The following is a 12647-nucleotide window of genomic DNA, read 5'->3' as shown; positions in this document are numbered from 1 at the left end:
AACAAAAGTGCTAGTGTGAAAGCACCCTAATGGATATAAAAATGTCAAAAAGGACATGCTAAAGTTGAAGTGCACTCACTGACAGGATCTCTCCTAACAGCTGAAGAACCATGTCCAAATGAAGTGTAAAAGAAAGAGACAAGCCTTAAAATTCCATGCCTGAAATATTTGGCCTTGATATTTTGCTTGTCTGAATGTGTGCTGTTTATTGTTTGTGGATATCCATGCTGGGCTGAGGCCAAAGTATGAAGAGGAGTAGCACCCCAACCATCTGTTCCTAAATCATCAGTGATAAACACTCCAATTAGGAAATGACTGGGCTGCAGTCATGTGTTTTGAAAAATCAATCTTTAAGATAATATCTGTGTTTTGGATAGTAGCTGGTTTCTGGCTGGTCTAAATCCCTGTTTACATTACATTAACATGAATGTTTGGTGAGATAAACAGTTTAATTTGAATGAACTGCTGCTAATGTGCTTTGCAGACCGATATGAACATTTGCATGCTGTGAATGCAACATTTTTTTAGAGAGGCGCTCTTATCTTTTTTCCATTACATTGCAAATGAAGCTGGTAAACCAATAAGATTTGCAGTTTTGGTCACATGCCCAGAGCCACTGCTGTTACATAAAACCACGACTTGGTGGTGCTCATGAACAGACTATTTTGCTGAGTGACAGTGAATAGCAGAGGAAGATGTAAAATTGTTTGACTTACTTTCTTCTTTGTGACAAAGTGGTTAGAAATGGAAAATTGTGCAGCGTTTGTGTACTGGTGTATTTCTGCTTTTCTAAAAGTGCCACCTACTGTCAGAGAGTGGATTTACATTGGTCTGAACAGACAAATTGGACCAACTAGACAATCTTTGACCAGCAACACACATGGATATGAGGTGGTCATATCAGCTTAAGGGTAGGTAGGTAGCACTGATAAAAGCCGACTGTGTTGTCGCCTCGTGTCGCCTGTATCGGGGCAAAAAAATTGGACGTGAACACACAGAGAGAACTACAGCCAACTGTCAGCCAGCACACGCGTGTTCTGCGCCTGCATGTAAGGAGACCGCTGTCTATTTTTTAATATACATTTTCATCTATATTCGTAATTCAGAAAGGAAGACCAGTGTTGTGCCGAATTTCGACCCCCTGCCAGATTATTACCCCCCTTGTATTAGCAGGTTAGGAGTAGGTGTGGGGGAGGGGTTAGGATTAGGGGTGGGGTTAAGATTAGGCAATCAGGTAGCCACTTCAATGAGGAGGGTAATAATTTGGCAGGGGGTCGAGATTCGGCACAACATCGGCACTGCAGGCTACTGTAAACAAAGCAGCGTGTGCTTACCGTTTTGAATATCATTCATGCTGATCACTTCCTGTATTCAACTCAGGTCATATTAATATTATACATTAGCCCAGGAACATCAGGTACATGATGTAAAATTAGGACAGCCTTCTGTCTGTACCGCCTTGACTTGTTTGCTCACTGTTTTGCTATTATTCTCGCACTTCGATTCGTTCACTAAACTGAACAGCCAATTAGAGTTCTCTCTTTCGCCTGACGGCCCGATGCTGATTCTACATGCTGAATTGGCCTCAAAAAAAACGTTGGCCTGGTGTCAGCTTAGTGTGTCCCGGGCTTAAGGTGCTAAAGCTAGTTTTGGAACATGGTCACTGGTCAAGCAGCTAACGACCAGCTAGATACCAGCTAGCATGTTCCAAATAATATCTGCCAGTTTAAGCTGGATTTAGCAGGGATAATTTGTTTTAAATAAGCAATGATCGCATTTAGGGCTACTGAAAAAACGTAAGCAAGGTAGTAGTGTTTTTGCATTTATTTAGTTACTCTATAACACTGCATAAGACTATATCAGTGGCATTTCATGAGAATAAAGTGTCTATAACTACTGTAAGATTTAGCAAAATCTGATCAAACTGGACCAAGTATATGACACCAAAAGAAAAATGAGAAAAATAGAGATGCATGATTAATCATTAAAAGATTGCGATCTCGATTCAAACACCCAGACTGTCTTATTCCTAGATGACAATGATTCGGCTGTCTTTTAAACCTTCGACAAAATCATACCAGAACATTGAAATCTGTGTTCATGCTGCCGCTGTTCTGAAAATAAGAGGAGATGCTACACCATGGTAAACATGTCCCAACTATTTTGAGACCTGTAGCAGGCATCAGATTTGAAATGAGCTCATTCTGTGCATAAAATTGTAAAATTTCTTAGTTTAAATATTTGTTATGTTATCTATGTTCTACTGTGAATAAAATATTGGCTCATGTGATTTGAAAGTCTTTTAGTTTTCATTTTATTCAAAATGTAAAAAAAAAACGTCCCAACATTTCCGGAATTCGGGTTGTAATTTGGCACTTCAAATAATGATTTTATCGATTGCATTGTTACGCAACTAGGTGGCGACAAGTAGGGTTGCCAAGTCTGTACAACAAAAGTAGCCCAATAACCAATCAAAAGTAACCTAAAAATAGCCCAATGCGTTTTTCTCCATCTGGCGCTCGAATTCTCTACTGAATTTGTATGCCTGGGGGTGTTGGAGTGCTGAAATAGTATGTACAGAGATGGAAATCAACCCGTGGAAAAAAATTAACCTGCGGCAGCAACTTAGCGTCACAAAAAAAAAAAAAAAAAAGCGAAATTGGCAACACTGGAGACAAGTGACAGTTAAATTTTTTTTTATTGAATTAATTATTCAAGAGATTAATTCAAAAGAGATTCATTCATTCACAAGTCACCACTGCTCTCACTAACTGTAGTTGCGGAATGATTGGATGATTTCTGCACAGGATGTTTGGCAACGACAGGGTGACATCCGTTTAGATATGTCCCTGAATGACATAGCGGGCTCATGATGTCTCCTGGGGGGAGAAGGTAACGTTAATGCTGATGATGAAGGTTTAACACTCCAGCCCTGCAAAAGTGTTACCAGGGGCATTTATTTTCACATCTCCCACCCTTCTGCTTCCTTGAGCCAGCCAGAATGTAATTAACAATGTAAATCATCAGCTCCACTGAGGGATTTGTTCATTTAGGCAAGCATCGTTATTATGTTCCTGGTTTAATAGAAAAACAGGGCAGTCCGTGTTCATCTTTCCTGATTTGCCATTCAAAAACAAACAAACAAACAAACAAAAAACCCTCAAACTTCATCATACAACCATATTATGAATCCTTTTTCATCTGTAGAAATGTTCCTCAGACCCAATGCAGCTTTGCCATTTTTGCAGCTTTGGACATTATTTGTTATTTTCTATGATAATAGACCCACATTTCCTTAAAAAAAAAAGATGTTCATAAAGAGTGTTGTGAGTTTAACCCGTGTTAAGTGGGTAATTTGGAAAAGTTAAAAGACTTAAAATGTTTTGTCACAACCAAAAATATATACTTCATGTGTCAGCCACATTAAAGGAGATGTTTGTAAATACACTGGATTCCAGGACTGAAAGTATTTAAGGGTCAGATGCAGTATAAAGAGCTCCTTAAGGTAAAAACTGCACATTCGCTTTTTTCAAGTGTATTTTCTGTCACGTTTACAAGCTTCACATATCTGCTTCAGGACATGACCGTCTAAGTTCAAGGGGTTGAATCATGATGGTAGACTGATAGAATATTCATGATCTCTGCATAGAACTTGAAGTAAGTGAGGTAACATGCTGAATTCACATGAAACTTTTCTTCAGTGGCCTTAAAATGAGTTTTAAGTTTAAAATGATAGTTTTAAAATCATGCTGTTTTATGCAAAAATGCAATGCAATAAAATAAGATTGTGGCAAAAAAACTTGGAGGGAAGACAAGGGGAGTAACATAAGTCCTTAACTATATTTCTTCAGAATTCTTTGATAAATAGGAAGTTCAACAGAAATGCATTTATTTGAAATACAAATAAAAGTAAATATCTTTACTGTCACTTTTGATCTTTTTAACATGTCCTTGATGGATAAAAGTAGTAAGATCTTACTGATCCTCAAAATATTGAACAGTATAATGTATGGCATGCCTAAACTGTGTAATATAAAATATTGTGGCAATTAAAATTATTTATATATATATAAGCTTATATACATCACCGGTCAAAAGTTTTTGAACGGTAAGATTTTTTAAAAGAAGTCTCTTCTACTCACCAAGGCTTCATTTATTTGATCCAAAATACAGCAAAAACAGTAATATTGTGAAATATTTTTACAGTTTAAAATAACTCTTTTCTATTTGAATATATTTTAAAATGCAATTTATTTCTGTGTTGGCAAAGCTGAATTTTCAGCACCATTACTCTAGTCTTCAGGGTCACATGATCCTTCAGAAATCATTCTAATATGCTGATTTGCTGCTAAAGAAACATTTATTATTATTATCAATGCTGAAAACAGTTGTGTACATTTTTTTTTTTCAGGATTGTTTGATGAATAGAAAGTTCAAAAGAACAGCATTTATCTGAAATAGAAAGCTTTTGTAACATTATCACTACCGTTCAAAAGTTTGGGGTCAGTAAGAATTTTTATTTTTTTTGAAAGAAATGAAAGAAATTAATACTTTTATTCAGCAAGGATGCATTAAATTGATCAAAAGTGACAGAATAGACATTTATAATGTTGCAAAAGCTTTATATTTTAGATAAATGCTGTTCTTTTGAACTTTCTATTCTTTTGAGACTTCTTTTAAAAACATTAAAAAATTTTACCGTTCAAAAACTTTTGACTGGTAGTGTATTGTCCCATTTTGTGCAGTGTTGGTGTGTCATTATGTGTGTATGATAGTGTATCTCACTTCATATTGGTTAAACTGATAGTGTTACAACTGATCCCATGTAACAACCCCCCGAAGTCTCCGCTAGTTGCACTATGTTAACAAGGTCTTATACTTCAGCTCCGGAAATTAAAGCTATGATGTGTAGTTGAGAATTTAAATAATTGAGTAATATCTTTGAACTGCTATTGCCGTAATTCAGGAGCACTTCAGTTCGCCCTTTCAGAGCGGTCCACTTTGAATTGCAGTCTCATCAGCATGCGCCGCTTCTTGATTGCTGATTTTACACACCTAGCTGCTTTTCCCTTTTTTGGTGTGAGTCACGGCGGTGGTTATCTAGAGATAAAGCTCGGGGTGAAAATACAGCACAAAAAATCATCAGAGGAACATCCATTTCCATGTCAATAAAGCAGAGTAGAAAGGATGACCTTTTCGGCCAGTGCCCATGAGAACGATGCAGATACCATTCTTTGTTCCGCGAGGTAAACACCCTGCAGGCAACACCTATGGACCCCACAGTAAGAACGGTTCGGTTAATATTCACACCGTAGCTGGGTTGGTGAGTCAGGGGTCCATACTGCCATGAAGGATGATTCACTATTAATCAGGGTCTCGGAGGAGGGCACCGAGCCTGAGATCTCCATCTCGCTCTCGTTATTTGAGGGAAGGCTGTGCCGTGCTTTTATTCAGAGTTTATGTGTGTGCAAAGTGCTAGGGGAGAGAGTTCATACTCAAGAATAAGTACTAATGTGACCCCCTGCCTACCTCAGGTCTAGTGCTCGGAGCAATCTGTTTCAGAATGCACATAACCCCCTAGGAAGAGGCTGTTTGAGGCAGATTGCTTGAGTTCGAGAAATACCACATGGAGTCAAGCAGAAAATGGCCTTGAATTGGAACCCCACTAGACACTAGTTAGGCCTGACAGAATGCATCTCATATTGCACATTCACTGCTGCGTATTGTTTCTGTCTTGGATATTAGAGCACCGATGATAGCGGATGCAACGGCGGCAATAAATAGCTGTGAGAACAAATCTTCCCTTATAGCTTGATCAAAAGCCGTTTGACTCTTGGAGCACCTTACAGAGAGAAAGTACAGACCGTGGTTATTTGAGTGTATGATAATCCATGCTTTCTACAGCGTCATGTACCGTAATTGTGCTTTATAAATATAGATAGACTAGTAGGGTTATTCAAGCGTGCATCTAAATCCTATTCTGTCAAATGTGCTAAAAATGTTTCAGGCCTCTTAAATTCTATAATTTGTTTTGTTTTTGGACTAGATCCAGGCTGGCAGACTTCCACATGAATTGCCAGACGACACCGCATTCAATAACAAGCTGTCCTAATGATAACTACCACGGTTGTCTGGTGTCCTACGTTGGACTCATTGGTGAGTGATTATGGAAAAAATATGTTGCCAAGCAATAATAAGAATTTGGAACTGCATTTTAATGGACTGAGTGTTTGGAACATGTGTTTTGTCTTCCTTAGCTGTTTTAATTAGTGATGCATCAGGAATTTTACTTTTAAGAAATATTATAAAGAACAGGAGAACAGATGAAAGCAAGGGGTATTAAAGCTTTTGAAGCCAATGACCCCCATAAGGGGTCCCTTTTCCTAAAATATAAAATGAACTTTATATTATAGATTTGTTTATTTTATATAAGCAACAATCTAAAATTTAAAATAAAAAAAAAACAACAACAACAACAGCAACAGATGTTATGGTCATTATACAAAAGCAAAATATTATCTGGAAAATATTAACTTTTTACAGCTAATCTTATGATTTCTGACTAATTTTTAAAAAGAACAATAAAAATATTATATTACCATCAAATATGGTGAATGTGAATGTAGAAAAATTATAACATTAAACAGTTTTGCTTAATATATTAATATATTAATTGGGCATCGATTTATGACCTGACAGGGACAGAACCATATTTGTTTATCAAAAATATTAATTAATTTATAAATATTTTTAAAGAAGTGCAAAGGATAGGCTATTGTATTGGTACTTGTCATTTTACCAAGTAACATATGAATTTGTACCAAAATGCAATAAAATTTGTTTGGATGCAAAAATGATTTGTCCTAAGGCACATTGTGTGTGTGTGTGTGTGTGTGTGTGTGTGTGTGTGTGTGTGTGTGTGTGTGTGTGTGTGTGTGTGTGTTTGTGATTTATGAGGACACAAATTTGTATAATAACATGGGTATTACAATGGTATTACAACGTAAACATGAAATTTGAGGACATTTAATGAGTCCTCATATTTAAAATAGCTTTAAAAACATACTAAACAAAGTTTTATTAAAAATGCAGAATGTTTTCTGTGATGGGCAGGTTTAGGGGTAGTGTAGGGGGATAGAATGTACAGTTTGTACAGCATAAAAACCATTACGCCTATGGAATGTCCTCACTTTGGTAGCAAAACAAACCTGTGTATGTGTGTGTGGCAATTTTCAAAAAATAATCTAAAATAATTACTACTTCTAGAGAGTAAATTAGGCCTGCAAACCTTCTGAGAATTTTTTAATTGCATCCTTTAAGCCTTTTATCTGGAATGAATCCTGGTGGGTTAAAAATTCAGGGTCATGGTATGAATAAATGTATCTCTAGAAGAGAGCCGACCAACAACCTCTGGCCATTATACTGAGCCAAACAACACATTATACTCCAGATAGCGAGATCTATAAACCAGCATGTTCCCATTTCATGAATATTTATGAGAATCTCTACCCTTGGCCTTACAGGATCAGATGTGACTCCAAACTATGTGGATGCCAGCCACACCAACATCACCATTTCCCCATGGTGTGGCTGTCGAGGCAGTGGAAATCACGAAGCTGAGTGTGAGACCTTCCTCCGAGACTTCAGAGAGAACACTTGCCTGAGTGAGTGGAGATGAAATCTCAAGTAACCTCACGACTCACGCCCTGAACAGCCATCCTTATAGGCTTAACCTAAATGGCACATTAATGAGAAAAGCTATGTCTTAACGGACATGTGATCTCTTTTGCAGAGGGTGTGTTTTTTCCCAAATGAAAGTTTCATGGCTGTTTCAGCATTATTTTTTTATGTCTTTATTTGCATATGTTTGTGTGTTTCATGTGCAGGGAATGCTATCCAGGCATTTGGTTATGGCACGGATGCGGGTCTAGTTCCCATCACAGAGTCTCATTCGGCAGTCCCATCAGTACGGACCAATCTGCAACCGGCTATCATCACCAAACATGTCATCAACTCAAATGATGTCAAGCAAATAGACAGTGCATGTGTTTTCTCCACGTGTGCTAACCTTCAGGTAGGTCTGAAAATTTTTGTTGTCCATTACATTGTGTTCAATTATTACCCAGTGATTCCAAGGCTAAAAATGAAGGAATTTAAAGGTTAGTGGGCAGTTTTTTAATTCTAAAATACTTTATAAGCTATTTGTAGGTTGATTTCACTACAAAAATGTAAACACTCTTGTGCTGAGTTGTTATCAAAACATTGTTTTGTTTGTTTGAGAATCCCGACCAGCCTGGCACAGCAACAGCTCAACCAATGGTGTGAGTTTGGGGCAGGGCTATCTGAATGTCTGGCCAATTACAGACAGAGGGAGTGTTTAAACTGTTGCCACAAGTTGATTTTTTTCATGACATATTTCATAAATTACATTTGACTGAAATGCTTGTATTGAAATATTTTAAAAATTTAGATTCTACCAATGATAAAACCCTGCTAGATGATGAGACAGAAGATATTTTTGTGAGAGGTATTTTAGGTATGTCAGTGGCATATTTTGAGTTGTGGTGCCAATGGGTGTTTTTATTACGCTGATCTGGCAACCCTTTAGCCAGCTCTTCTGAACAAGCCTAGCTGGGGGTGCTTAAGAGCTCTTCAGTGGCACAGCTGTTTTTCTTTTTTTCAGTTTAGGAACTTTGGTTGCCATGATACAGAATACACTTATATTATAAGTGTTACTAGTATCTGATTTTGTAGATAGTTTGTTTCTGAATTTAAAAATGATGACACAATGTAAAGTACTTGCTCTGGCCCTTGTTTGATTTTGTTGTGCTGTTATGCTTGTTGGTGTATGTTGTTGTTGTACAAGCAGGATGTGACAATTGGTTGGTGTGGTATTTGTCCCGCCCCTCCTCCACTGTGATAGGACGGCTGTCACAAAGTGACAGTAATGAAAATTTTTTCAACTCTCAGTGACCAGAAAAAAAACACCAAGTACACAGCAATACATAGGAAAAATACTTTGGTGAACACACAGTCTTGTGCTAGTAGCTAGTGTTGTAGTCAAGAACACCCAACCCGAGACCAAGACCAGTGTGTGTCGGAACCAAGACTTTGGGGGGTTGAGACCAAGACAAGACCAAGACCAAGGCAAGTCGAGGCCGAGTCAAGACCAAGACCAGACTAGCACTCCTCAAATTCATCTGAAAGATTCACATTTACTGCATGAGAAATGTCTTATTTTAATCAATAATTACAATTAGAATAATAAGACACTATATAGAGCTGTTACCAATCAAAATTCATCTTTACACTGCAGAGGTGGAACAGAAGTTGCATCTGAATTGGTACAATTACAAATTCATAAATAATATTGAAATTATTGTTTTAAAAATAAAATTTTGTTTATTGAACAATTGTAAAAAATCAGTATCATGTTTGCAGTTGTGCTCATATTTGTGAAAACAGCCCTCTTTCTTGTGATATTGCTTAATTAAATCATATGTTATATATATCAAGATCTTATATAAGTACTTTTTTGCAATCATATCTTGATTTTTGTGGGCATTTGTATTAATTTTGGTGACATTTTGGACACAATCCCTTGTTGATTTCTGACCTGGCACAACAATAACAAAAATGAAATTAGAAATAAGTTACTGATTGCATTTGAGGCAGGAAGTTCTACATCCAATGAAATTAATGATGTTACCAAAGAAATCAGACAATGCGACGGCAATTTAGCGATATCCCCGCAGTTGTGGTCTTGACTGGTCTTGAAATAAAATCCTGAGTCCTTTTAGTCTGAGACCAAGTCAAGACCAAGACCAAATGCGGTTGAGACCAAGACAAGACCAAGACCTTCAAAAAAACAGTCTTAAGACCAGTCTCAAGACCAAGACCGGTCTCGAGTACTGCAACGCTACTACTAGTAGCATAGAAATCATGCAAGTCAGCGTAATGGGCAGTAGTAGTGCTTGTATTTATGCTAGCCCACGCAGAAAAAAATGCCTCCTGTGCATGCCATCAAAATTGCTCTAAATGTCAAGATTAGTGCTAAAACCTGTATCACTGCTTTGTACATGTACAAAAGCAAAACACAGAAATTCCATTAAGCCCTGCTTAAATCTAGGCCAAACCTTGAGGACACTAACTATTGCAATCATTAAAATAACTGAGGGAAGCAGAATCCCCCTTTTGGGGGGGGTCTAGTGCAGAGTGTCTAGTGGAAGGTAAAATACTTTTGTATAATTCAATATGTAGGTGAATAATTCATAAACTAAGGGCATTTGTCAACTCATGCAGGGGACATTCAGAGCAGACATGCAGCATGGCTGTCCGCAACAACGAGGTCTGTAACATGGAGAAAGCTGCCATGGCATAGTGGTTAATTCACATGCTCATGAAATATTGAGCCTTGGCGCTCAGATGTAAGATTAAGGTTTGAATCTGGCCCATGTCATGTCCATATATCATTTAACCCTTCTCTCTCCTCTTAGTAAAAGTCTCTGTTGTTAACTAGATGTTATGTCGATGCATATGTTGGTTGTTGATCTTAAGGATGATTTGGTTAGTATGATTTTGGTTGCACACAAGAAGCTATGTAATCCAATGTAAATAAGTGATGTCATTATAAACACTAATTTGTCAGTTAATCCAAGTTTGAAAGGGGCTGCATTATAGAGATACGGCTTTGTGTGACCACTTTCATCATATCGTGCCTTGCAGTTCTGTCCTAAGTCCTGAGGATTCAGTTATAAGCCCCTGGGTACTGAAGAAAATGACTGTACTCTCTCATCCATGCTGAAACAAATTATGAAAACTCCACAGACAGAAATATCATATAGTCACGCGGGAAATAACTATTTTAATTTATGTCTCTGGCAATTGTCGTAGGAGGCAAACAGTCAATCTGTGAAAAGTGGTATCTGACATTGCTTCTCATCTCTGCTCGATTACTTGGTGCGTTTACAAGTTGAATGTGTTGAACAAATTGAGAGTATGAAATGGGTTGAAATATGCAGCTGTACTCAAGAATGTCAAGTCTGTGATTATTTCTATCTCTCATTGAAAAAAATGAATCCAGCTTTTCATAAAAACGAGGGGAAAACACGTCCGTTTCCTTAATGGTTGGAGTTTCACCTCATATCATATTAGTTTGTGATTAAAAAAAGAGTCAAATTTGGATATTTTAGGGTGGATATTATAAGGCATAACACTTTTTGCAGAAAACAGATTTACTTGTTCTGTCCGAATCACTGTTCAAATGCTATTCCACCCTTAGCAACGTTTTATTTAAAAAAAAAAAAAAATTGGTATAGTTGGATAGAAAGAATAAATATTTGTGCTGAATAGAATGACAATAGGTGCCTTCACAAATGCAGGATTTCCATTAATTTAACTGTATTTTGTTTTTAGAGGTCATGCATGAACAGGACCAATTTTCAGTTTATAGAAAAGCACTTGAAAAACTTGATTATCTTGTGCAAAGAAATGTCATCAAATTGTACAGATGCTGAAATGAAAGAGCTGTTTTCTATCCGAACAGATACATAAATTAGTTGACAGATTACTGGAATTGTTTGAGATTCTATGAAATATGACAAAATACCCAACCTCCTTAGGGAACGAGATATACTCAAGACCAAAAGCACATGACATCACAGAGTTTAACGACATTTTGTTGCTACACAAAAATAGATGGTTAAACTGGATGGATAAACTGGATTTCAGGTGGTTGGTGAATATGATGCCAGTTTTGCGATGAAATATTGTCGGCGCAAAATGGCTGCAACTGTTTAGTGAATTCGCCAAGGAATGTTTACCGATGGGTACAAGTGGAAATTCATGTTTTCTGAGATGAATCCATTTCTTTATGTAGTCTGGGATTTATCTGTGCTGTTAAATAGGGCACTGAAACGATCAGTTATTAATCTTGCTTATTAATGTCACCAGGCCTATGAAGTTCTTCTTGGGTTTCTGTTTGTTTGCTTTCATTTCAAACAGCTTGTTATGCTCTGAAGCCAGTGTTTTATCTTTATTCATTGATTCTATGCTTTCTTTCTTTCTTTCTTTCTTTCTTTCTATTGCATTTTACAGAACTGCCTTCTGATTCATAAAGCAGCCCTAAAAACTGTTTCTTGTGGGAAAAGCAACTCAAAGAATCAATCAAGCAAACCATTTTGTGATTTTGTTTTGTAAAACTTCTTAATTATGGTTTTACATCAAAGAGGCTGCCGTTGTTGATTTTTCTCAAAAAGACAAGAGATGTTAAATTTATGATTAGTCCCTTTCACACAACAATCCAGGTAAATTACCGTAAAAATACCAGAATGACTAGCGGTAAAAACACAAATATGCTGTACACACAAGCAACAGTGTTGAGAATTCTCATGGGATCACATGACATAGCCAGTCATGGGAGGAGCCAGGTCTCCTCAGGTGCACCAAATGATTGATTAGCTGCCTTTTGTTTGGTGTGTGTTGGTGTGTGCAACATGCAGCTGAAGCAGACTTTCCTTTTCCTTCTCTCCTAAAAGACTAAAAGATTTCTGTAGAGTTGGTGTGTTCCTGACATTAAACAGTACAACTCTATGTCTGACTCTCATACAAATATGGCTTGATTCCCATGCTGCTCTTTACAATTAAAT

At 37.1% G+C, this 12647-nt stretch overlaps 1 protein-coding gene across 1 annotated transcript in view; it reads left to right on the top strand.

Annotated features, from left to right (window-relative positions):
* gfra2b (GDNF family receptor alpha 2b) overlaps positions 1–12647 on the top strand; it is a 63630-nt gene that overhangs the window by 41306 nt on the left and 9677 nt on the right. Inside the window, exons 5-7 of the mRNA XM_051910903.1 lie at positions 6047–6156; positions 7524–7664; positions 7887–8074. Coding sequence (XP_051766863.1) covers positions 6047–6156; positions 7524–7664; positions 7887–8074 — 439 coding nt within the window. The remainder of the gene's footprint in view (positions 1–6046; positions 6157–7523; positions 7665–7886; positions 8075–12647) is intronic.

The sequence above is a fragment of the Ctenopharyngodon idella genome, chromosome 10 (genome assembly GCF_019924925.1).
Source record: "Ctenopharyngodon idella isolate HZGC_01 chromosome 10, HZGC01, whole genome shotgun sequence".
NCBI lineage: Eukaryota > Metazoa > Chordata > Actinopteri > Cypriniformes > Xenocyprididae > Ctenopharyngodon > Ctenopharyngodon idella.
This window is presented reverse-complemented; position numbering and strand designations above follow the sequence as displayed.